Here is a 27,691-nt window from a genome sequence, read left to right as displayed (position 1 = left end):
TCCTGAATACCTTCTCCCAAGGGCTTATTCATTATTATTCCAATTACATTAACAGTTCCAATGCTTTATATTTAGTATTGTGTCAATTCCCCTGGGACGAGTTTCTTCTGTTGCAGAACAATGCCTTGGCAGCCTCACAGTACACCCGTTCTCCCAGTTACCCCCGTGTCTGCAATGGGAACACCTTTGGCTTCTTCTTGTTGTCCATCGCTCGCACTCTGTCGTCTTTCTGGTTCAAACCGTCTCGGACTATGAGATGCAGGGTGTCGCTGGGACTCCCTTGCTGGATAGTTACTGAGCCGTTAGATGGTCACGTTCATAGAAGTCATTATGGTCACGCTACCCGTGGAATAATGCATCCATTTCCTCTTGATCCTCTTTCTTGGGAACGCTGGGTCTCCAGCATTTCCCCTCTGATGCTTTTGTTTTGTTCTCAGCCAAGTTCCTGGAGCTTACAATATTCTTCATATCCGATAGTCCCACAACAGGGGATTGCCTAGGAAGTTCGGTCCCATAAGGTGGGGAGTCTCTCCCAGTGAGGTCCCACTTGCCCAGACCCCTATGGAGGGTCTTGCAGAGTGGCCTCACCACCCTAGCTGCAAAGGGGGAGGCTCCCCCTTGGGGGAAAAGGGACGAATACCTTGATTTGTCATAGTACGTAAATTGATACAGGCGATTCCTTCTCCAGAGGGGTCATTTACAAACCAGATCCCCTTTGTAGCAGTTCCACGCCCAATGCATAATTCACTTGTGCCCTGCTGCATCAGCAGCCTGATCTGCAGCACCTGCTCTGCTCATGGCGTAGAGCAGGTTCAAAGTTCACAAGATACCCACTTGACCGCCTCAGTGACAGCAAAGTCACTGCAGCACACGGGCAACATTTAAGATATGCCTCCTGTACTCAAACTACAATGATCACGAGTACCCAATGCTGCTGCCAGGGTGATCTACAAGAATAATCTATGTTTAGGCACAGTGCATGGCGATACTTATGATCATGGCCACCACAACCCAATTGATATGGCACATGTGTCGGCTCTGCTGTGGAAGGGAATGTGCATTAGTGTCAGATGGGCTGATCCTGCCACCGGGCGGGATAGAAACCCACAGGACCCAGCCTCTTTGGGTCTGCCCGAATGGCAGGAATCGAAATTGATAGTGCGAGCCGCCAACCGCAGGTATTTTCTGTGCTCAAGATGGATTGGCACATGAAAATAAGCATCCTCAAGGTCCAATGACACTAACCAACCCTGGAGTTGGAGGGTCTGAAGGATCTGAGAAAAGAGTGACCATCTTGAACTTGTCCTTCCTGAGGAACTTGTTCAAGTATCTCAAGTCCAAGATGGGTCTCAGTCCTTTTTGGGGAACAAAAAATAAGGGGGAATACCAACCCTTGTTCCTCTACGCTACAGGCACTGGTTCTGTAGTGGCTCTCTCTAGCAGGGTTAAAATCTCCTGCATAAGGAACAGATCCGGAATCCTCAAAGAGTGTTTCTCTGGTGTATTGTTCTGAGGATTCTTTATAAAAGGAAGGCAGTAACCGTGGGCTATTGTTTCCAGAGCCCAAGCATCTGAAGTAATGTCTCGCCATTCTTCTAGTTGCTGAGACAGTCTGCCCCCGCATCCCCCCTCCACTGGTGAGCTGTGACTGAAGACCTCAGAGTGGTTTTGTAGCGGCTGTTGCAGACGCCGATGGTAAAGAGGCTGCTACTCAACCTGGCTTGGCACCTCTACGTCGTCCACCACAAGGACATTTTCTTTGGCCTTTTTGACTGGCCATTCCTCTCTCCCTTCCAAATGAGGAGTAGTAGCGAAAAAGATCTACCCCTCCAAGGTTGTCCATTAGGACGAAAAGGCTGAGGTTGCCTTACAGCAGCACCTAAAGATTTGGCCCCTGCCTTCGAAGTCTACGACTTCTCAAGGCTCTCGTCTGCCTTGCTGCCATAAAGATGAGACCAGTCAAAAGGCATGTTGAGAAGTATAGCCTGCACATCAGGTGCAAAACCCGACTTTCTCAACCACGCAAATCTGTGCATCATGGTGCTAGTAGCCATGGACCTGCTGATGCTATCTGCAGAATCCAAACCAGACTGAAGGGACTCACACATGGCTTCTTTGCCGTCCTTAACAATAGCTAAGAAGCCAACCCTTTCATCCCCTGCGGGAATAGATCTGCCGCCATAGAAATACACTCCCATAGAGTATACAAACATTTTGCAAGGGCACAAGTGGAGCTTGCAGATTTTAATGCCATGCGTCCTGCGGAAAATACCTTTATTGCCATCTATCTACGCTCCCGTCATTGCTATCAGGGATGGGCGGGTACGCTTCCTGTTGTGAAGTAGCTGCCTGGATCACCAGACTCTCTGGAGTGGGGTGTTTTGACAGGTAGCTGGGGTCACTACTGGAGGGACATTATTTTTTGGTGAGATTTTTGTCAACTGCTGGATTCGTTTCTGGAGTCTCCCAATTCCTGGCCACCCTTTTTTGAAGCGCCACATGAAAAGGCAAAATTGGATCAGTAGGTGGACCCTTATTCACAATGTCAGTTACATCGTCCTGGTCGTAGGGTGCTAACCCGAGTACTTGGCAACTTTAGACATGAGCTGCCTGTAAGAGGAGTCCGCATGTTCTCCTTGTTCTGGTTTTCTGAACTCCAGCTCTGGAGAGCTGTCAATTCCACTTGCACTGTACAAATTATAATATAGATCCTGCATTCTGCTTTCCTCTGAAAGGAGGCATTCAGGCACATTAGGTGTACCGTATTGAAGCCCAAAAGGGCGATCCAAAGTCCTCCTTCGGGAGAGGAGTACATATTTTTATATAGTTTTTAAACCAGAGGCTTCGACGTTGTCGAAGATGGTGACGTTTTCTTGGGCAGTGCCTTTTTAGGAAGGTCACTTGGAGCTTAAGGTTACCTGGCAAATCAGGCGCAGCTGGCGTCGACTGTTTCGGCGTCAATGTCGACAGTGGCGTCAATGGCATTGACTATTTATTGGGGGTTGAGGGCCTGATGGGCATCATCGGCGCCAATGTTCAAGGTTTTGAAGGCAAAGACCTGGCCCTCTCTCTGTGCCTCGAGTGATCCTTCGATTTATGAGATCGAGGGCTCTCAATGAGGATCATGCCTTTTACTCGGGCTCGAAGGCGCACAAGTTTTAGGCCGAGACCTCTCCTTTCCGGCTTCCTTAGAAGGCTTGGTCGGAGCCCGGCTTTTCTCGAATATTTTTAGCATTTCCACATGGAAAGCTTCGCATTCTATTGGAGTAGGCTTTTTCGAAGGGCACTCTACTCTTACTGGGGAACCGTCAGACGAAGAAGTTGATGAAGGCAACCTGTGGTGCCTCCTCTTTGAAGATGACGAGTGGCAGGAACCACTCCTAGACCTGGAACGTTTGGCTTTCTTCCTCTGAGGAGAGTCGCCTCGCGACTCATTGGTCGAAGACCTAGCAGGTGGGGGCTTGGGGGACTTGCCTTCCAGACACTTAAGCGCCACTCTGTCTCCTTCTTAGGATACGTGGGTGTTTTTCTTACCTTGAGTTTCCCCTTCCATTCTCTCAAGGCTTTTCCTGTCAGACTAACACTTGGAGCAAATGGTAGTATCGTGGTCCTCCCCAAGGCACCACAGGCAGATTCGATGCAGGCCGATTAGGGACATCTTTGAACCGCAATCTCTGCACTTTTCAAACCGGACTTAAGTTTCGACTGTGTAGATGAAGACAATCGCTCGAAGTAATAAACTTTTACAGTATGTGGCGCGCCGAGTTTCACACGAAGCAAACGCTTTTGCAGAAAAACTGAACTAAGGCAAAAGGGCACCGCACATGCTACATATTTCCTCTGATGATATCACCCTCGATGGAGGCCTTCGAGGGAGATTTACTCGACGCTAGGCGCCCTCTGCCGGAATTTCTTTCCAAAGCAGCTAAAGCTGGACATTACATGTCAAAAGACGAGGAATACTTTGGAGGACACAATCCATTCGAAGGTAGGTATTGGTTAGTGAAAAGTGTGTTAGTGTGTGTTAGAGAAATCATCGAGCGTGAGTCAAAGGCAACTTAGTGAAAGGAGGTTGAGTTGGGGTATAGTAGTGGTGGAGTGAAGAGGGGGAAGTAGCAGGAGAGAGAATAGGAAGGTGTAATCTTGAAGTGTCAAGGTAAAGTGAATGAGGAATGTGACTAGGCAAATGCCACATTGGGACCAACGTTCCGCCTACCGAGAGCAAAGCTGGATACTCCCAGATGTGCAGGCCATGTGGAAGAGAGCGTTACCTAACGAACAAGCTAACTTTCTAGATCAGTTTGGTACTTGGAGCTGTGCATCCTTGGTTGCCTGCTCCTGGGCAGCTGCCGAAGCTCTGGCCTCGAAGTCGTCAATCCAAGCCCATCTGCCTCAGTTTGTACTAGTGCAGTATCCTCTGAACATGCCCAGGTGCATCTTTATGAGCCTCACTGAGCGCCAGTAACATCAGCTACTGCATCAGGTTTGCTGGCCACATTTCACACCCGGTACAACTCCAGTTACCAGTCATTCTTAAACCTGCAGAATAGTAGCTATGTGCGTTTTCGGAGCAAGGAGGGCATGGTTCTTGCAATGTGCAAGCCAAATTGAGCATGTGCAGATGGTGTTTGGCCTGCCAAGAGGAGCGTCCCAGTGCAGTTCTCCAGCTCCAGCATGTCTTCCGTGTCACCCACCAGCCTGAGGTGTCGGGGTGCTGATAGGGGCTTCTCCGTATAACAAAATGTTACAATTACATCACATTTACAAGGACACCCTCTCACTTCACACCATCAGCTCCGCCCTGCTTCCCAATTGTGAATCCATCTCAGCCAAACTCAATTGCTCACCTAACGCAACCATCACCCTCCATCTTATCTACCCACCTCCCGGCCAAGTTGTAAAATTCGAAGACAACCTCATCCAACTCATTTCAATAAACCTCGAGCCCACCACCCAGCTCATTACAATGTGTGACTTAAACCTGGGCTTTAATGACCCTTCTGACAGAGGCCTCTGCCCTTGCTAAATCTACCTCCGCCTTGGGTTGCACTCAACGTATCCTCAACTCACGCACTCAAGGACGAACCCTAGACTGGTTCTTGGATCAGGAGTGCAATATCTCTGTCCTCTCGAACCAAACCTGCCCATGGTCAGGCCACCATATTATCACCCATACCATCCCCATCTCAAGCAAACACATCAAAACTTACACCAATTTCAGCACCCCTCTATCCCTCACGCTCACCCGCAGCACTTGCAGCCTCACCAGTGCCTCATCCTCCCTCTACTTAACCATCCCCTGCCCCTTCTCCATGACACCGCCGCCTTTGTGGACCACAACAGTGCTAGGCAAAGTGATCAACTCCCTCTTAAAGCTTGCAAAGCTAAAAACTGACACCATCATTTGTGGTTCACCACTGAAATTCATGCTACACTTGCCAAAAAAATGGCAGCTGATGCGGCATGGCAAATAAATCCCACTAGAACAATCAAAGCCCTCTTCTCAAAAATCTCCCTGAATTACAAGCCATCCATTCACACCATTAAAGCTGCTACCTATAATGAAAGAATTGCCAACACATCCTCCAGCTCATGATAACTTCGCTATCCTCCGAGAGCTAGAAACCCTGACTGCTCCCCACCCCCAGTTGTCAAAGACATCTGGTACAGTAACGTCCAAGATACCTCCACTGGGAAAATCCCACAGCTGCAAGCCTAAATCAACACCACGCTCTCCCACACAAAACAACAGCCTGGAACACCAGCGGACATCCCCCTTTTCCACTTCCAACCCATCGGTCTCTGACCTTGCCACCATAAACAAGGCAATTAAACCCTCCCGGTGTAAATGTGACATCTGCCCAGCTTCCCTTGTAATGGAATGCACAGAACCCCTGCTTCCACCAAAACCACAATCAGCAATTCCTCCTTTGCAACCTGCTCTGTCCTACCCATCCTCAAAGAATGTTGGATCACCCCTTTGTTAAAAAAAAACCCTCTCTAGTCCGAGCGATTCCTACAAACTACCAGCACATAACCACTGTCTCCTTCCTCTTGAAAAGCATTGCCTACCTCCAAATTCAAGACTTACTTGAATCTCACCACATTCTGAGCCCCCTGCAATCAATCAGGTTTCCGCCCTAGACATGGTATTGAAACAGCCCTCTTAGACCTCAAGAACAAACTGGATGACGCAAATGATGCTGGAAATCTCCCTATACTCCCATCACTCCTCCTCGACAATTCGGCGGCCTTGGACCTAGTGGACCACCTGACTCTTTGCTACCAACTCACGTTCTCTGCTCACTTTTCCCAAAACGCAGCCAAATGGATTCCATCCTTCCTGGCCAACAGAACTTTGAATTTCTGCCGGCGATGCGGTCGCTTGCCCCACAATAATCTCTTCCTGTGTTCCCCAAGGCTCTTGTGTCTCACCCATCCTCTACAATGTCTACACAAAGCCCCGATTTGAACACCTTGACTCTTGACATCTCTTACACAAACTATGCTGATGGAGGGCCTCGCACAGCCTTTGCCCGAATGACGAAAAAAAGTTACTTCTCTTCGGACCTCCAGACCGCGTCACCAAACTTGACAACGCGTTCAACTGCTTAATGATCAATGGCCATAAAATCCCCATCACCTCATCTGTAAAAACCTTTGGTGTATACTTGGATGCTATACTCAACAAGTCACAGCAGGTTAACCAAACCGCCTCTTCCTCAGGCTATGCCACAAAGCTCATCAACGCAAGCAAACCATTCCTCGCCACTTGTGTACAAGCGCGATATAAATAAAACATAATTTCAATATCATTTCACCGAGAATCGCCTCAGTGTCACTCAGGCTCTCATCAGAACCAAACTATTGCAACGCACTACAAAACCTAAAACTCCAAGTAATACAAAACAATGCTCTCTGTGCCGCATTGAGGTACGATCACATCTCTGATGTTCACTTGCTCCCCATTAAAGAAAAAATTAAATTCAAGATTCTCTCAATCACCCACCAATGACTGTCAAACGGCGCACCATCATACCTTGCATAGAAACTCAAGAGACATGCCCCTGTGAGGGCCCAACGATCTACCTACAGACAATACCTCATATCAAGATCCAACTGCAAAAGAGCAGGAGAGCTCTAGCTTCCCAGTCTGTGCTGCCACAATTTGGAACAACCCCCCCTCCCCTCGCGGGATGACCCGTCCTTCCACCTGGTGAGGGAGAAAAAAAAAATTCACTCATCTTTTCAACTAATCTCATCGTACATTCCTGTGCCATCCATGCTCACTGTAACCAGCGCCTAGATGGCCATGGGCTTTGTGCGCTTGTATGAATGCAAAATAAAATAAATCACCTTCGATAAGGCAACTCGAGTTAAATATCTCGCATTGCAGCATGGATGCCAAAATTCTAACGGTTCTATGTGAAAATTTCCCCAGGAAAATGTAGTCATGTGAAAATGTAGTCAGCAAAAAGCTGTTTCCCAAAATATAGTCATCCAATACAAGCAATCCAAAGAGTGAAAATGCTGCCAGTAATAAGGTTACCAAAAAAACTATTTTAAGTACACAATAGCACAAGGCTGTATCCCTAAATATGACCCAAACCGAACGAAACCTCCACAATCAACCAAACTCCATTCCTAAACCTTCCCCTGCCTCCAATTGCAACCCTTATCCCACCCGGAACTCTTACAGAACACCAACACTTCAGCATGATGAAGTATTTTATTGGCATGTTACTAAATAAAAAGTAAATAGAAAATGAACAGTGAACCCATCTCCAACCCCCATCATCAGCTTGCCACAAATGACATAGCCCTTGCCCTAACCCAAACCCTTACTCTAATTCTAACCTAGTCTTTCCTAGGTTTATCCTAATCGGTATCCCTCAAAATCACCAGCCCTCTCTTCCCTCCCTATTCTTTTTTTACAAAACTTACCCAAACCATTACTCTATTAGCACTAGCCTTACTATAGCCCATACCCTAACAATTACCCTGACACTTAATCTACTGTAACGACTAAACAAACCCCAACATATTTACTCTATCCCTTGTCCTTACCCAAACCCCTATACATTTGTGTCTACATTTTAGCTGCATTAATGGACTACATTTTGCTTGGCATGTTTTTCACTGCAGAGGTATTTTCACGACGTCTTTTTCATGGACTACATTTTTGTTGGATACATTTCACTGGATACCATTCAAAAGGTAGTCTGAAAACGCCATCAATTGTATTCCTACATAAAATCGGGCCAAACGGATCAAGAGAGGAAAACATTGGCCATCATCACAAATATAAATAGTTCCATGTTCCATCATTACTTGAAATATTCCTACAAAAGGCAAAAGAAAGTTGCAGCACGCTAATTCGAGCACATATAAGAGGAATTTCAGCGCCATCTAGTGTAAAAAAGGGAAGGTTATCTTCGTTTACAACGATAATGTTGCCGCAATGTTATTAAAGGAGACACTGGCTGTTCATCATCCTTACTTTGGCAAAATAATTGCTTTGTGCGATTATGCCACTCGCCCAACTAGGGTTGTTGTTTATCTACTGTCCTTGTATGCTGGACACACAAGACGCCAATTCAGAGACTGCTTGATTGAATACAAAAGTGATATTAGTAACACCAACCCAAAGTCAAGTGATGCAAGACATTTCGCATTGAACAATAAATCAGTATCGTGTTTGAAGTGCCAGGTTCTCGTTCAACCACACCCTAGGAGAAGAGGATCGAGAATTACAACTTTTCAAAAATAGAACTGTACTTGATACACAATCCAAACACTGAATCCCCCTCCGGTATGTACAACGCTACTAGTCGGCAGTCATTTAAGTGACTAAGAAACTATAATTGATATTTATTTTTCATTATACTACTATAACACTTTTTTGTTGACCAAGTCATGCATTAAAACCAGGGAAACAGGTAAGGCAGATTTCTTTCTTTTTTAAATCTATGACAATTGTTATTCAGATGCTCAGGATCTGGACCTCACATTCTTTTAGTGAGCTGCTTTTCAGTAATTGATGCAGAACATGGAAATGCACTAAATGGCACACATCCTGTTGTATTTCAGACGAAGGGGAGACGAATGTAGGTTTCAAAAGTGTTGCAGGTTTATTACCATGTATCATACGTACATATTTGCAACATTAGTAGTTTTCGGTCTTAAATGTCAGCACCGGGCAAAGGGAAAATATTCCTGAAATAGGTAGTGTGAGCAATGTGCCATTAAGACCATTAGGATTATAGTTTTGGAAACAACCAAAAACAATTGGTAACTTCATATTAAAAAATAAAAACCTAGAAATATTTAAAAAAAGACTTTAGAGCTGCAGATGTGTCTCCATGTTCAAAGAATTTGGTGAAGATCAAGAGATTATCTTAAACTGTTATATTCATTATTTAACGCAAATTGGGACTGAACCCAGCTCTTCTTTCCAGGCATTTTCCATTGCTACAGTTGACACCCTCATCAGCCACTCTGAATAGCAAATGGGTTTAAGAGACTGCTAGAGCGAGGTACACAAGAGCAGTCCTGCACTGATGGACTTGATCATTAGGTCGGCAGGTTTCTGGATCAGTCCTAAGTTTAATTTCTACGATTGTTGGTAGTTTGGGGTTGTTCCACTATACCTGTCCCTGCCTTGTGAGTGCTTATTGGGATAGGTGTCTTCAAGTCTTTGCCGTGTTTTTTTTTGTTGCAAGACCAATCAAGTATATATGATATGACTTATTTGTATCGCGCTCATACACACGTGTTTCAGAGCGCGACGAGGCAAGGGAGGAAAAAACGATCTTACTAGGCCCAGTGACATTGAGAACGCACAAGTGCAGGGGACAGGGTAAAGGTGGAAAGTGCTGAACAAGGGATAAACACAACAACAACTGATAGTGCAGCTAGCAAGGTGGCAAGTGCTAGGTTAAAAGCCCAGACAAGGGGTGTCTGATAAGTGCAGGTAAGGGGACTGTAGGGTTACAGATACAGACCCAAGTGTAAGGGTTGCCAGGAGGCAGTGTGGGTGTGCGGCTGGGTGGGCAGGGATCTGGGCGCGAAATCCGAGGGCAGCCAGGTGCATGGAGCCGAGGCAGACAGATTAGCAGGGGAGAGGACGAGCGAAGGGGAGAGGACGAGCGAAGGCAGAAGCAAAGAGGAAGGTCTTGAGGTGCTTCCGGAAACGGAGATGGTTCTCAAGTTTCAGAGTGGCAGGGAGGCTGTTCCAGAGGGAGGCACCAGCCAAGGAGAGAGATCTACCCCAACTCTTTACTTGGAGAAGTAACAGTGGGGGGAAAACACGGAGGCAGAGCTCTCAAGTCTTCCTCTATTCACATTATTTCTTGTAATTCAGGGACTTGTAGTTTTGTCTTTTCCATTTTAAACTTAGGACAACAAATTACGAATTCCAAGAGGACCGAATGACATCACACATGGAACTGGGAAACTTGAAAGCTCAAAATAGAGGGTTTCAAATGACTAACTCATGCAGAAAGCTCCTGGGTCAGGGCAACCAGATTCTGCCGGTCTGAGTTATGGTAGTTTGTGGCAGTTTGTGCCCTAGGCCCACCTGTCAGTGGTGCCGGTCCAACCTGATTAAATACTAGCAGTACCACTGCCCTATGCAAATCTGTCCAGTTCACAGAATAAGTAGTCCCACAGAATTTTGCTGAAGACCGTTGTGGTGTCCAGCGATATGGCGTTTTTGAAAGTGGTGGGTCTTTGCCTGGATATAGAACGGTTAAATATGTGCGCATACAGCAGCGCCCTTGGCACAGCATTGTACATATGTTCATGGTTATGTTCCCAGAAGTACAAAATGGAAGGAGAGAGGCTATGGTCCTGCTAAAACAGATAGAATGATTTCCAGCGTGAGGCAGCAATTGGTGGCAATAGTAGCAAAGCCACCAGCTGAACCCTGAAAAGAGTTAAAGGAATGGTGCGGTCAGAAATATTATTGTCCCGAGGGTTCGGGCATATGTTTTTAACCATACGTTGATCGATTGTAAAACATTTCCTATGCACCTTACCGTAGTTTTCCTCTTTTGTACACAAGCGAAATCAAGCTATAGGGCTCAGCCATCTTGTGATAATCTTATCCGTTGCTGCATCGCCCAAGCAGAACTGCCTTTGCGGCACTAAATCATATCCCCAGCCCCTCAGCCTGACATCACCAAATCAGTGATATTCTCCGCCTTTCTCCGGGACGTTACTGGGCAGCATAGCCAAAACGCACCCAGTCGTCACCTACGCGACTTGACGCAGAACCCGGAAAACACACACATCGTCTCACAACACAGTGCGTCACAATTCGGAATATGAAACTTTACTTTAAAAGGAAACAGCAAGACTGTACAATTCATAAAGTACATTTATTTCACAGTAAACACTTCGAGAACATTCGGCGATTGCCATATTCAATCAAAATGGAACTTTTTTTCTTTCCTCTCGATCTGCAAATGTTTATCGTGAGTCACGTGCTGTTCCTTTTGGGTACACAGGGTGCTCGTTTTGGGTAAAAGAAATGCTTTGGTCACATGGTGAATTGCAAGGCTTGTGCATCAACTTGGCACTAGACCACCATAAAGGTTATGTTGCTCCTAATCGCTGGTACAGCGTAAGGGCATATCGGCCCTTGGCGATTGTCCCAAAAAAAAAAGTCAAATAAATCCAGTGATTGAGATGTAGCTGCAGCTGAAGAAACCATCGGTTGGGATCTGGAATCAATGACAATCGCAGAATGGCAGGATGTACCCGTTTGCAAAACATAATAGAAATGTGACTCATTAGCCGATCTTTATTACAATTTAACATTTTACTTATTAATTCGGCATCGAGTTACAACTAACGATTAGCACAGACGTGAATCAATGTGAACAGAGGGAACTCTGCTCTAAATGTGTTGCGGAAGCTGAGGCTACAATTTGAGGTGCACAATTTAATGATTTATTAGCATTGAACCTCGGGGAACAGAGTGGTGGTCTACATGCGTCTCGATGCTGGACTGCCCATGTGCCCGGTAGAAAGACCAGCACACAAAGGTTATACTTGCGTTTCATTGTAATATGACACACAGAATGAACGAGTACAATGTAATCCAGCAATAACGGTCAGCTAATGATATTTGGACTAGTTATGGTATAAAATCGTCTAAAGTGAAACTTACATTATATTCAGCATTTCCATTCTCTTTGCGTAATGCAGACCGTAACGCAGACTCTGTTCGGGTCAACGATTTTTCATAAACTGAACTTACATGTACCTAAGTCCAGTTTTGGAATGGAGAACCTTATATCTTACGTTATTACACCCCTCCTTCAATTCAATTCCTTTCGGAATGGTCCCGGTCTCTCAAGACAAAAAAAAACAATAGAACCTTATACTGTGTGTGCGATGCATGGGCTTCCTCAGCTCGCAAGCAAACATTCTAAGCTGGTGACCTTCAATCAGAATGAACATACATTCTTAGTTTGCAACATCTCGTGTCAACGCATCCATGAGAACTGGAATTGTGAAGCACAGGAGGAAATATTTGGGGCGGTCATGCTCGCTGTTCGTGGCGCTGCTGAGGGGTAGGGTAAACTTAGCAATGACAGAATGCGCCCTACTCCAAAATTGTAGTCGAGGAAACACAAAAACAGAGTCAAAGTGTGTCTAGCAACAGCCCCACCTCTGCTTGTCACGGCCTCCTACCCTATGGCATGTTTTGTTCACAGTCAGTACTTCTTGCGTGCCTAGTATCTTATGTAGCCTAGGTCTCATCCCTTTTCTGTGATGAGCAGTTATTCAGCGGCTTGGGTAACTGTATGGTAAGGCAACTGCCGAACCCCAAAGATTCTTACACACTGTTATCCATCTGGCCCTACCACGATCAGTGAAGGTCCCACAGTAGCTCGACGAAACTGAAATGTGAAAGCACAGCATTACATTGTATGGCAATCGTAAAAATGGTACACTTTATTTGAATCCTTCATAGAAACATTGTTGGTAAAAATAAAAACAGATGGTAATCATTTGTACCAGGATTTGAACTGTTCAACGAGCTCTGCTTTAGGTGGACAGGGCACGTTGGCAATGTATATGTGCTCTCAACAAAATCACGCGCAATTCCACGAGTATGCATCTCCAAGACATTACTAATAAGATATTTCACAAAATCGAATTCCATTTCCTCATACTGGCTTGACCACTCATTTTTTGCTTCTTTTTTCATAAAGGCCATAGTGTAGCGAAGCATACCTAAGTTTCCTGCAGTCCTAGATTGTACACGGCCTACATTCTCGTTATGCGCTAATACCGCTAGTAATGTCGTATATTTCATCCCTTGGATGCCGAAATGCAATCTCTTTGAGCTGTACTTTAGGCACATATTGTGGAACACCTCCAAATCTCCTGTGTGACAGAATTCTGTGAGTCCCTTCAGATCTCTTGATAGAGTTTTATCAAACAATCTTCTCAAGGGCATTGTGTGGAGGTGAAGATGGAATCAACCACTTCTTCCGTGCCTGCTCTGGGGACAAAGGGCCATGTTCACATTGGTGGAAATGTTGGTTTTCTGTCCAAGAGTGAACGTTGGAACAGTGGTGCATTAGTGACTTGCATTTTTCCAGTAGATTTTCCACAGACCCATCACATGTTTTGGAGTGCCACCAAAGATGGTTGCTGAAAGACTGGGACCACTGTGAAATACTTTCAGAACTTTTTTTCCCCCTGCAGCTAAGATTTATTTTGATTGATTGATTTGGCAAAATGCCATACATCAAATTGATGTAGAATATTTGAAAACTGCGCTCTCATTGTCTTGGCTATTGAAACGTGTCTGGCCGTGACTATGAGGTCGATTAGCATTTCCCTCGATTGTAGATCTTCCATTGAATTTATAAAACCAAGTTTCTCCATGGCCACTGAGGAATTACATCCGGACACCTGCACGACCACCGAACACAGTTTTTTGTACCTAGCAAAAAATCCCAGGCTGTCACACAGTCCATCGCCGGCTAGCCTGAACCGTTTGTTGGAGAATGTACTTTGAATAGACAATTGTTCAATTTTCCAAGCTTCACTTATGGCAGGGAATAGATAATCGCGTTGATATTTGTAGTACTGGGTTTTAGAAATGTAATGGAGTCCTACAAATTGACAGAAACTGGACAACTTCCTGAAACTAGAGCCACTGAAAAGTAAAGCTGCTGCACACAGTAGATTGCCAGCTGGCATTTTCCCCAGCATCGGTTGAGCGGACCATGAACATTTTTTATGTGACATTTCACAGGTGGCATGTATTTTGAGGTTACTGCCTTGCGTTAGACGAGTCACATTCATCAATGGCTTCTCACATACTTCGCCTCTCAATGAATGCACACAATTCAGCAGGTTTATAATCTCCAGCAAGCTACTGTTGGATACTATGTATTTCGCCTCCTTTATTAGACTGTCATGCTGCATTAATGTTGTTTCTGACTGAACTGTTGTGGACATATCAGCCAAACTGGACATAGTATAGTTGAAATCTTTGTCTAGTTCGGTGGTCAATTGTGTTGATGCTTCAGTCATTTCAACATCTGTTACTTGAACGTGAATCAGAGAAAACATCAATGTCGACTGGTTTTTGGTGGCACTTTTTTGCCGGGTGTCCGGTCGCATTAAATTAAATTTCTGGCCTTTGGGCAAAGGCATCACTAGTCTGAACACACTGCGCCTCAATTATTAGTTCCTCCATGGTGAAAACAGTTTGGCAAGCAGCATCTCTCATTTGTGTAGCTGTCTGTGTCTACATAGTCCGTACACCATCGGGCAACTAGAAGACAGGTTGGAAAAAGGATGTTCAATGTAAATCCAACATACAGTATCGGACAATTTACATTTAAAAAAAAAAAGCATATTATGAAGGCCTCAGCACAAAACACTTGCTAAAAATAGAAAGTGTTTATAAATGACCTTATCTTTCTTTCCTTTGAAACCTTCTTTACTCTAACATCACCAACAGCAAACTGGTGCACCGACTCGGATCCACGTGCCTCCCGTTCTATATCCGGATCTCGTATACATCCATCCACTCATGGCTACACAGTTGAACTCTAACATCGTGCGTACATTTTGGATTTCACTTGATTGATGGCTAGCTTAATCAGTCTAAGTTGACTGTATGAAGAACACTACTCGAAATGTTGCACTCAAGCAATTTGCAAAAAACGCTTGTTTCTAATATTGCCACAGTCTAATAGTATCACATCTAGGACCGACTTTCTTTCATTCGAGGGTACTGTCAGTACGCATACCTCTGGCTCCGGATCGACTACAAGGGATGATGCAATTGCAATTGTAGTGGACGCTCCAGCATCTCCCTGAAACACAGTACTTGCATTAATATGGATGAAAAAATTGAACACACATTGGGACGCAGACATTAATACATATCAATAGCAAACCACTAATGAAACATTGTGTAAAAGAACAACACGATATGTAAATAGGATCAGATCATCTCAAATTCCATGCATAAAACAAGTCTGGAACAGAATAGCTAAGACTACCTGATACGCGCTCAAAGTGGTTGATGACTCCAGGCAAGACATGGATGCTGAATCATGTTCCTTCATATTCAGTGCATAATCATGGAGTTGTAAAGGGAAAATATGATTTTATTTAGAAATGGTAATATTAAAAATTGTCATGTAAGGAGACTGAGTACGAGAACATTATGCTTATTTCCAAGCATAATATAGCATAGTTATCTGTGCCCATAAATCAATTTAATGAGGGTTCTAAAACTAAGGACTGATGTTTAGCAAAATGGTCTCCATTTAAAAAGCAACACACAGTATTATAAGTGACATTTACATCTAAAATACCAGTCAATCCATTTAGTTACCTGCTCACTACCCCAAGGCCTACAGCTAAATCCGGAACCGTGACTCACCTGAGGCGGCATGTGAACAAAGAGTTGGAATAGAATTTGGGAGCAATTTTCTAGTCGTTCGGAGTTGATGATTCCTTGTGTACAAGGATGTGTCGTACATATTCGGGGTAAAGTGCAGGCTGCAGATGCAGTATCGATCACCCCTCTTGTCCTCCAAGACTTTTACTCTACTTTCAAGCTCTTCCGGCACATATCCACAATATCTGACCCATTCTCTAATTCGATCTACAGTCTTTGGGAATACATGCATTGTAGTGCCTTCAGATTTCTCATGGGTCTTCGAAGTGCAACCGATAATCGAACATGCAGGCATTGTGGTAAATTCTGCACAAAAAAGGTCAACATTCGAAAATTACTTTGCATAAAAACGTGAGAAAGAAGGAATTATACCATACATTCTTCAATGCAAGCTATGTTTTGGTCACCACAGCAAAACCAGTGCAGCGTGGGTGGATGTATTATACGATAACTTTCATAAACAGTTCTTTGATGTGACAAAAATCAGATCATGTTACTCGTCCCTTGAATGTGCTATAGTGCATCAAAAGGAAATATGCTTGTATTATAGACACGGTCCACTATGGATGCAATTCGATGCCAATTGACACTGATGACCATTGATATATCGATAACATAACACATTAAACTCAAGTCAATGGCAATGAGACCAATGAACATAACACTACCGAGTACATTAGTTCGAAATAGGTAGAAATTTAGAGATGAAGGAGATACGATTAGGATACATGCCCTTACCTTGACCAACAAACAGTTAGATTCAGCAAGCAGAGTAGTTAGTGGCAGGAGAACAGGGAGATGTTCACAGGTAGCACGACGACGAGCAGATTAGCATTGGTCACCGGGGTTCTCAGGTAGCACGTTCACATGTTGACTTGCAGTGCTCAAAGATGTTCTAATGATAAATATCAAGTGGTTTATAAAGAATTACAAAAAGGGGTGTGTATGTGAATGAATGACGTGTATATGTCGTGGTATTATGTGGATTGCAGGGGTGCAGCCTGCTTCAAGGGGAGCCTGCCTGGAGACACGGGGGCAAGGGGAGGCATGTGAAAAATGAGCCCTGAGCTTAAGATACCTTTGAAGTGTACATGGTGTTTGGCACCTTGGCCGTTTGCGCCCCTGACAGCACCCCTTGGCAGCGCACATCCACTGGTGCGAACTGGCTTTGAAAATGGAGGGGTGGATGTGCCTGAGGCGTGCAGGCAAGACCCGGAACACTGCTGAATGGAGACACACTTGATTCACTGAAAAACAAACAACCATTGATAAAAGTTCTGTTGTGTTTTATTTTGTTTCTTATTTTGATGGCACAAAACTACTACACATTGTAAAGTTCCGGTTGCAGCACAGCGTGGGAAAATCCCCTGTACTGACTGATGTCACTTGGGAAAGTTTCTCGAATGGCACCAACGACACAGGCGGGTATTACTTGCCGAACGCGGTGTCCAAGCCTCCCATGAAGCCACCATGTAAACGAACGATGGGCCACCAGCCTGTACCACCTGTGAAAGAGAAAGATACAAACTGTTTTTAAATGACCAAGATAAGTGTATTAAACCTTAGTTGTCAATGATAATTCTTGTATCCAATGGCATTGTTGCCAGTATAAATGCTACCTAGACACTGTACAATATTGAACGACTATTATACGACTATTACAAGACTAAATTGGTATGACTATGATATATTGAAGTTACGACAATATAGGAGACAACCATGAAATAGTAGTGGCCTAAGTGACATCACAACCAGAGTATACTTACTCGTTACTTGGATTCCGAGGGCGAACTGTTGCGAAGTTCGTGCAGAAGCACCATCAAAATCCTCAACACGGAACGTGTGAGGCAGGCTGCCCTGAAGTCTGGCAGCTTGGTAACGCATTGAGGCCGTGGCTCGCCTTGCGATATTTAGAACAAGCATCCGGAGTTTTCTCGGCAGCAGCAGTTCTCCTCGGTTGGCATTAGTGCGCACCGATTGCAGGTACACCAGGTGGAAACACCATCCATGCGACTGGGCCCAGGCTATTCATCTGTTGAATCGTCCTCCCAACTGTCGTCCGAAGCCCCATCGTTTCCGCATCTTTCTCTTTCCAGTATTTCCGCCTCGGAATACTCTGGCTCGTACTGGTAGGGCATTATTGTTGCCATTGTGGGGTAAACAAAAGATAATTTATAGCAATGGTACTGGTATCTGTTCGCAAGGGCTACAAGCAACAAAGGTAGCTGACCAGAGCACAGAAACGAGTCACAGAATACTCAAATAAATACAGTGAGAGGAATGGAATAGAAAATCTGAAGTTGTGTGTTGTGAAATGGTCAGTTTATACTTATTGAGGAAAGAGGCGTCCTGCCCTTTTCATGGCGACACTTCATTAGCTGAAGCGCAGAGAATGTTGACTCAAGACGTGCTTTGGCGTTGTGAGATGGGCGGTACGCGTCTAGTGATGTCATGCTCAGGGGCGGGGGATATGATTTAGTGCCGCAAAGGCAGTCCTGCTTGGGCGATGCGGCAACGGATAAGATTATCACAACATGGCCGCGCCCTATAGCTTGATTTCGCTTGTGTGCAAAAGAGGAAAACTACGGTAAGGTGCATAGGAAATGTTTGTACAATCGATCAACGTATGGTTAAAACACATGCCCAAACCCTCGGGACAATAATATTTCTGACCGCACCATTCCTTTAAGGAAGCAAACTGCACCACTAAGGGGTTGTCTCCACTGTAGTGTGTATTGCTGAAACCTAAGTAATCTTCACTGTGTCTACACTACATGTTCTACGGCCACGCTGCTTGGAAGTCTGCATCTTCATTGTAAAAGGGACAGTGTTGCAGATTCTGACTGGAGTAAAGACTCCAGGACTGATACTATGATTCGAAACCAAACCAACAGTGGATCTGATCCTTTATGAGCTCGCCGGTCATAGCGAGAACATTGCACATAATAGCAATCAGATGAAATGTCCTTTATTTACACTTCCAAGTGCTAAAATGGGCATCAGCTGAGGACACATTTTGAGAGTAGAAAAGCAAAAGAATCTTAACGAACACACACTTCAAGTCAAGAGCATATTGCAAATGTCTTACAAAAAAAAAACAATAAAAAAAAGATTAGGGCTCTCTTTTGTACTTACATGTTAGATGCTGTGCACAGATGTACACTGGACCTGTTCCAGCTTTTAATATGAACGTGACAGGTGGTGTGAATTCAAGACCATTCACATTAATCTAAAGTGAAAAGTACATTCTTTAATGAAAATTGAGGACATTCTTCATTTCTCATATGGGTTACACAACCAGAGATGGTGCCAACAATGCTTCCAAAAATATTTAAATTATGAATTACCAGATTTATTTCAACTGGAAATTCTACTCATTAAGTTAGGCAATATAAATAAGGAAAATAATTACATTAAAACCGAGCAAAAAAAGAGGCACAGCGAGAGAAAGAGGCACAGCGAGAGACAGGGGCGCACATATAGGGAGAGTGACGCACTGAGACTGAGAGGGATATATATATATAAATAAATAAAAAGCCTCCGGAAGGCAGTGGGGACCGCACACCAGGTCAGGAGATGGCGTAGATAAAACCATGACCCCAGGTCAAATTACACCAAAGTTTAATAGGTAGTGCACACAACAGAGGCAGGACAATACAAAGACAGCCCTGTACGACGCGTTTCGAACACACACACACACACACACACACACACAAAAGTGCATTTAAGTTGACCAGATTTAACGCAACAAAACTCTTGAAATTCAGCAGATGTGTGAGGTCATCACTAGCTTAATTCAGTGCGTACCCATTGCAAAGCCCATGAGCACATACATATTATGATAGAATGGATTCACAATGACCTACAACATGGCCTTATGGGGGACATCAATGTGAGCGTGCAGAGTTAAGCTGCTCAGTACTTCCCACATACAATGAATTTCAAGGGTTTTGTTAAGTTAAATCTGGTCAATTTATGTGCACTCCAGTTTGTTTTTTCAGTGAATTTCAAGGGTTTTGTTATACCATCTTTTTTTTATGGTCCACTAGCCTTCGGCTGTGTCCACTGTACATGTCTTTTGGTCCCACTAGCCAGGGCCTTTGCCTTCTGCCGTGCCAACTGTATATTTTAAAACACTACCAGTCCACTAGCCATGGCCAGAGGCCAGGACCTTCAGCATGTCCACTTTCCACCCCCACCTCACTGTAGCTGTAAAAATATTTTTTTTTTGCATTAGACCAATTTTTTGTAACTTTGTTTTATAAAACGTTTTCGCCAATAACCGCGGTTATCTTGATAATACACTACAAATACCCTTGGTTATCTGTTGGTGCCTGCCCCGCACAAACAACCACGGTTATCCATAAAAATGGCAACAAAAAATAAATCTTCCCAGGCACTCACCAAAGTACCCATCCCTTTTGCATGCTCCCCCCAAACTCCCTCATCTCCTTTTCCCCTCTCTAGCCCTCTCCCAGCCCCTACACACTATTGGTTTTGTGTGGCACACTTATTCCTGATCAGGTTTTCTTTCATAACCGGTCTTTTTCTTGTGCCCCCACCCAGATGTAGAGAAGCATTTTCTATGGCAGCATCCTTTTCACACTAGCCTTCAAAACCCAAAAGGGTCAAAACACGACTAATTGGCCTTTTAAGGGCACAATTCTGAGAATGTAACCAACAGGCTAAATAATTTTCTAGATGCAAGTGTCCAGCGGGTGACTGTCTGCGTTTCCTGTCCCAGGCTTTTGCTTGGGTGGGCAGCAGACAGTGTAGATGGACACACAGTTGATTAGGTGTAAAACATACCAGCCTTCAGTAGATTTTCACATGGTGACACTAACCAATTCCTTCATGCCTCAGAGGTTTCTTTGGGGCCCATTGGCCATGGCCTTGGGCACAGAGATCCATTACCCTCTGCCTAGGAGATGTGATCACTGCAGTTGTAAAATTACTTTTTTTTTCCACTCTCCCCATTCCCGCGGGACTAGCCCGATGGTGGCAACAAACTAGGCATACAGCGGCACCGATGCCTGTGGAATTTTCCAGTACTGCAGAGACAAAATCCCAAACTCTTCCCTGTCCTCATAGGAACTAGCCAAGCGCCCACCTGAACTTTGCATGGACCCGCTACTCCACTCAATTGCTGTTTTATTCCCTGGCCCTCTCCCGACCTTAACCCCCTATCACTGTGACACATTTCTGCTCTCCAAGATGGACCGGATTGAAATGAGAGTGCTGAATTTCAGGTGTTTTGTTGCATTAAATCGGATCACATTAAGAGCCTAATTCACAGAAGCATTTTATAATGGCAAAACCCCATTGGAAAACGCTATGTGAATTAGGCTGCAACTCTCTTAAAGGATGTTTCACTGAATTTCAAGGATTTTGCGATTCCTTGGTTGCCTAAGGGCACACTAACTATGGCCAGTGGCCATGTCAAACTATTACGTGGTTAACAAGCAGCCATTGCCCCCTGTCCTGTTGATGTAGGCGCTGCAAATGTTCAACCTTTTTCTTCTTACTCTTTATTCACACAATTTCACAGTAATTATTTCCATTACCCACCATCACTCATTGCTTTGTGTGATGCACATTTTATTCTGAGTGTCTTGCGGCATTGATGCTGTAATTTTGTCAAATTCCTGTTGTCTTCCCCTGATAAACCAAAAATGTTCTATCCGCAACTGGCTCCCCAACCCACCCCCAAATACTCAATATTACATGGCGTCCTCATATGATTGCTATTTGTATTTAAATAGAGCCACGGCCAGGCCATCTAAGCGCTGTCCAAAACAATCAGTGTTCCCATAGGATTGACAACATAAGCAGAAGAGTTAAGAGTCTCTTTCTGAAGTCGAGAATGTTAGACTCTGTAAGGTCATGAGGAGGGGGGGTGGGGAGGGGGAGAGATGAGTTCATTCCAAGAGGTTGATGGCATCCTTTTTCCTCCTCCAAATAGCATTTTGAGTTTTGATTTGCAGCTTCTCCTGGCAACATTGCGGTCATCACTTGCATCGAGCAAAAAACAAAAACACAAAGGCAGGTTTTAATTTCTGAAAAAGCCTCTCAGCCTCTCTGCTGCAAAGCACCAAGGCGAGATTATATAAAGTCAACGCTTTGTGCCCAAATTGTTTCTCATTTGGTCCAAATATGTCAAGCAGATTTCATGCTACGGCTGTTCAAAAACTTCACTTTTGCTCTATGGGAAAACGAATGAAAGTAACAAATGAAAGTAGGCTGGAAACAGCATTTTTATGTTTTCTTAATAACTTGTATTTTCTAACGAATTGTTCGCAAAGTTTCCAGTTTAGTTGTACTCCAGACAAACCACCTGTGTGAAAAATGCTATCCAAATTCATCCAGCAAGACAAAAAGGTTATTAGCCTCGCTCAGAACCTTTGCTGTATAAAGCACCAAGGCTGATATAAAGGTTTTAAGGGGCATAAGGCAACCCCTCCTCCATTGAAAGTTTTATAAACTACTGGATGGATTTACCGCAAACCAGAAATGTACGACCATGCTTTGTGCCCAAGTTTTTTCTAATTTGTTCCAAATCTGACAAGTGGTTTTCAGGCTACGCCTGATAAAAAAACAGCACTTTCTCTCTATGGGAAAACGAATGGGAGTAGGCTGAAAACTGTTTTTATGCTTTCATATAACTTTTTTATTGTATGTTTTGTTCCCAAAATATGCAATGCGGGGGTGGTGTCCCTTGACAAACTTCTTGTTTTCAAATTTCATCCAGCAAGCCAAAGGATATTAGCAATTGAATGATGGTTAATAGTTGCTGCTTTTTCATTTCTGAAATGCCCTTCACTCTCTCTGCTGCAAAGCACCATGGGAAATATGGCTATATTTTTGGGAGGAGGCGCACCCCCTTCTCCATCAAATATTTTAAAAACTACTGGACTCAATAACCCTAGGCTCCTCCCAGAAATTGAGAATGCTTTGTGCCCAAGTTGTTTCGTACCTGGTCCAATTCTGTCCAGAGGTTCTGGCTGTGTGTGCTTCAGCAAAAATGTGACTATGGGAAAATGAATGGGACTAGGCCGAAACAGCATTTTATTAAAATATTTTAAATTTATTTTGTACAACACTTTCCTAAAATTTCCAGTCTGGGGGGAGGGTCGCAAGTACAATTTTGTTTGCCAAATCATCATAGTAGTGAAACGTTCTTAGCAATGCATTTTTCGGGTTTCCTATGGAACTCAATACTAATATAGTGCGGTGACCGCTGCACTATAATATATCAGTTTTCTTTTATCATATTAGCCAAGGATAATATAAAAGACGTTTGTCTGAAAAAAAAAGACATGAAGGTGATGCCTTAGTTAGGCTAACAAAGTCAATTATTTTCAAGCCTTCGTAAACTTCACATTACTTCATCAGGCATAGGAAGAATGTGGCTCTTGAAAAAGCAGGACAGCTCAATGATTAACCTCTGGAATGTCTTCTCTGGAATGTCTGCTTCTGATTGGTTTCCTTCTCAAAGAACCTTACACTTCAGAAGTTCCCCCATTCCAGTTGCAAAGATTTAAGTGAGGCACTAAAAAATACAAGCAAGCATAAAAAAAACAAAAAAAAAAAAGAAGAAGAAAAAATGGGCTACTCCAAAAGAGGCATGAAGGAATGGGGAAGTGCCAGTAATGGCATGTGCAAACCTACTGAAGGCCGGTATGTTTTAGACAGTGTTGAGTGAGTGTGCACCACCACCAAGACTGTTGCCCACCCTATATTTAAGCTTGTAATGGGAAGCACAGCCAAATCACTTGTATTTAGAGAATTATTCAGGCTGGTCGCATTTTCAGCATTGCCTATAAAAGGCTGACCAGACTGAAATAAAGCAAGCCATTTGTTCAGCTTCCTTAGCACATCCCAATCCAAGCCCAATAAGAAGGAACTATTAGTCATGTTTTAGCTCTTTGGCTCGCAAAGGCTGGTGTGAAAAGGATACTGCCATACTGAGAACGTGCTTCTCTACATCTGGGTGGGGGAAAAAGTGTCAGGCATGCAACAATAGCACTCGCCACCCTCTGGGCAGCTTGCTTGGGAAGCTTTTTAAAGAGCTGGAAGGGCTGGGGCAGAAGTGATTCTAGCAACAGAACATTGCCTCAGAGAAGGAGATGGTGCTGGCGATGTGTTAGTCCGATGTAATAGAAAATATTGTAAGAAACAGCACTATCTGTTTTGACTTCTGGTTCTCTATGGTTGCAAGGAATAGGAATTTGTAATAGCGACTCATGAAGCTGCGATGTTGTGCAGTCGCACCTGGAGCGTTCCAAGAGCCAGATGGAATTGCCAATAAAGATCTCAGACCCAAATAACCAGACAGACTCAAAGACTATGGAAAAATGCTATTATCAGCTCCAAAACGTAGGGCAACGTGGCCAACACCAATCTTAGTCCACGCACTCGCGAAAATAATTTGATTATAGAAAGGCTTTATACCTCAAAGTGCGTCAGCTACGAAGTCATCCTATGTGGCAAACTTCAAAAACCTATTGACGGAAGGGATTTGTTAAGGGAACACATGTACCTATAGCTCACATAAGTATTAGTATCATTATTGGATGCTCCTCATCTAGTAGGCATGCCTTATACTACCTATAAAAACATATAATACAGAATAGCAGAATATCAGCGGATTGGCTTCTGCAACAATGTATAACACACTGCAACATAGACTCTTATGATATTAGTCCATCTCTCATCGGTCAGGCCCTATACCAAGGCCTCTTTGCAGTTGACCTTGCAGACTGTTCTCTTCTCTGGGGCTTTTAAGGGAGTGTAGGTAAACCACTATCTTTGTCTGGAGCCTAATGGATAGACCTTGTTTGAGTTCTGAATCACGTGTGAGGAGACCATGATTTTGTCCATTTCGACTTTTTATTTAGTGTTATTTAGTTCAATTAAGCTGGGTGTCATTACCCCTCTTGGCCTCTGGAGACTTGGTTACTCTACTTCACATATGCTTTCTGCATCCAATACTTGGCACTTGCAGATGTTTTCCTCTTTGCCTAATCTAAGAGAAAAAGGTCTTACGTACAGGACTTATCCTCTGGACTCCCTTTTGTGCATCGCAATTATTCCTTGATGTGGCATCCTTGATCCCAGGCCAATAGATATTCTTTGTTCCTCATACAAATCTGTTTTTTCTAGCACCTCTTAGCTCTGCAGCCGTGGTCTGTTTCTGAGGTAGCTTGATTGGTTTCAACATGACTCCGACGTCCATCTTTTAATCATTGCTGCTTATCTTCTGCAGCAAGCTTCTATATGTCTCATCTACCTTGCATTTCTGCGTATATACATTTGCTTTGTCTTCTTACTGATTTCTTTGGTGCACATTTCTTCATATTCGATTACATGTTTCTCTCATTACTTAAATTACATATTTATTCTTTAAGTATTCGCATATCATTTCGGTACATAACTCTGCCCTTGTCTGATTTCACACACAGCTCTTCAATGTCCAATGGTGTATGCAAATATCCTTCCACTTCATCGGTGCGAGGCTACATTCAATAAGGTTGTCTAAGTGCATAACATCTCTTGTATCTTCGATGTGGTATCGAGACGATACTTGGTGTCACACACAATGCTCCCTTACTGCTGTTCCAGTACGATGGAGGAGAGGCGGTAGGAACCATAGATCATGTGTACACCTACTACTCTATATTCGAGTCCTCAACCACATTCCTTTCTTCAATCTTCATCTTTTCTCCATACTTTCTTTGGGATTCATGCTTTTGTCACCTCCACCTCAGTTTGCCTGCATTCTTTATATGCTCATCCACACTCCAGGTCATGTGACAACACTCTCCGGTCGGTTGACAGAATACCCAACATCCGACATAATTCGCATGATCCTTTGGGTAGTAAAACCTCATCCCCTCATCCCATGGTGTGCCAGCAAACTCTTTATGTTCGCACAGTGGTGTCCTCACTCTAGTTTGTGATCACCATTCACAACAATCATTATCTTCATTCCAATAGCTTTCTTTGCCTTCTTCTTGCATTGTCCTATAATGATCCTTACAAGACAGAATCATAGCAATACCAACACTAGTATTTCTCTAAGTAGCGTAAAGGCATTTGCCAACCAGGTTGGGTCCATGAAAACAGACAAAAACCAATCATCTTCCTCCATCTCATCAATTCTTACTCCATCTTATGTATGTTGACAAAATAATTATTGCCTCGGTCAGAGTTCCATTTTTTTTCCATCATGGGTAGATACATACATGCAACAGGAAAGCCCGATCTTGGCACACCCGCCGCCTTCCAGTGCATTAATTAAGTACAGCACATACATATTATGGAGGGTCATGAGCCTGATAGCCCTCAATAATTCTCAAATCACATGAAATACTTTGATTGTCGTGTTTATTGTTTGCAACAGCTCCCACCAGGTTATCTGCAACCACTTGGCATTTACTGCAGTCTGGATTCTTTGCATGAATATAGCGGTAAATTAAAATTTAGTCTTGCTGAATAGTTTATGCCGAGCTGGAATATCGCCATAAACTGCTATTGATTTTTCAGAAAAATTGTTCTCTCTTCATCCGAAGGAGGTTGAGCACCCTCTTCTTTCTCTGGTGTGCATTCCATTTTTGGAAACTCTTCAATATGGAGATCACTTTGAGGGATTACCAATGCAGGAACATGTATGACCACAATAGAACATATTCCTCCCCAGTTCTTGGGCATATTCATGTAAACTCTGGATTCAAAGACCCAATAGTGATCCATCAGCATGACAGTTGCCCCACTCATTCCTGGAGTATCAACTATCTGCTTACAATTCTTGTTTTGTCCCACTTTAGTTGATTTCTGAAGCTCAGTGTGACATTCTTCATTGGTAATATAGATAGAAGTGCTGGTTCATTCTTGACCCACGTTAGTAGTTTTGCATATTTGGCCCATGTTTTCAGGCATTCATCATTCACTATTTGCAATATCGGCACTGGTGCTGTCATCAATACATGTGCACTACAGGCCAACATTCCATCTTCCCATCCTGTGCTGATTGCTAATCGTCCATATATTAACATCAGATGTCTCTCCCAGCATCCTGGTTTTTCCCATGCATCTGCACATCCTAGTCTCTCTTTTGCTCAACATTCCTTGTCTGTTCATCCGTCATGCCACTGAGGGAATACATAAGCATCCTACTCATCCAACATGGTTCTTTTTCCATTTGCTGAGTTTTAATATATACATCTTCATATGGAAATATCTTTCTTGACCTCCATCTTAAAGTCGCCATTTTCCTTCAAATTGTGTGCCTGTTGTGCATGCTGCCAAATTAGTAAGACATCTTGCCTCGTGTTCAGGTATTTCCCTTGCAATAAATGGCTGTACTCATGGAATAAGAAATGAGAGAACATACGAAGCAGCTTTTATCCGACATTCTCCTCCCCATCACCTTCATGAGTTGACACCACGTTATTCTTTAAATGGGCCGAATGATCAAGATATGTATTTATATCTTTGTGATCTTCACCAGCATCTCTTATATTTTAAAACATGGTCATTCTTTTAATTCAATATGCAATTTTGTTAATCACACTTTTAGATCAAAAACTGCAGAATAAGCGCAATACGCCTGAAAATAATAGGACTGTTTTTAGAATTGCTAAAAAATGTAACAAGGTCCACTTGCCGTCTTACTAGAGCTGGATAAGACTGCTCTATACAAGCAAAAACAGCATACATAAATGTGTGTAACGTTCTTGTTATTGG

The 27,691-nt window shown here is 43.6% G+C and overlaps 1 protein-coding gene across 1 annotated transcript in view; it reads right to left on the bottom strand.

Annotated features, from left to right (window-relative positions):
- LOC138491435 (nucleoplasmin-like) overlaps nt 1–27,691 on the bottom strand; it is a 405,174-nt gene that overhangs the window by 133,817 nt on the left and 243,666 nt on the right. The window contains exon 5 of the mRNA XM_069617951.1: nt 19,082–19,175. Within this exon, the coding sequence (XP_069474052.1) occupies nt 19,082–19,175 (94 nt within the window). The remainder of the gene's footprint in view (nt 1–19,081; nt 19,176–27,691) is intronic.

Source organism: Ambystoma mexicanum, chromosome 10 (genome assembly GCF_040938575.1).
Source record: "Ambystoma mexicanum isolate Mex_15411 chromosome 10, UKY_AmexF1_1, whole genome shotgun sequence".
NCBI lineage: Eukaryota > Metazoa > Chordata > Amphibia > Caudata > Ambystomatidae > Ambystoma > Ambystoma mexicanum.
Note: the sequence above shows the minus strand (reverse complement) of the source record. Positions and strands in the feature narration are given on the sequence as shown.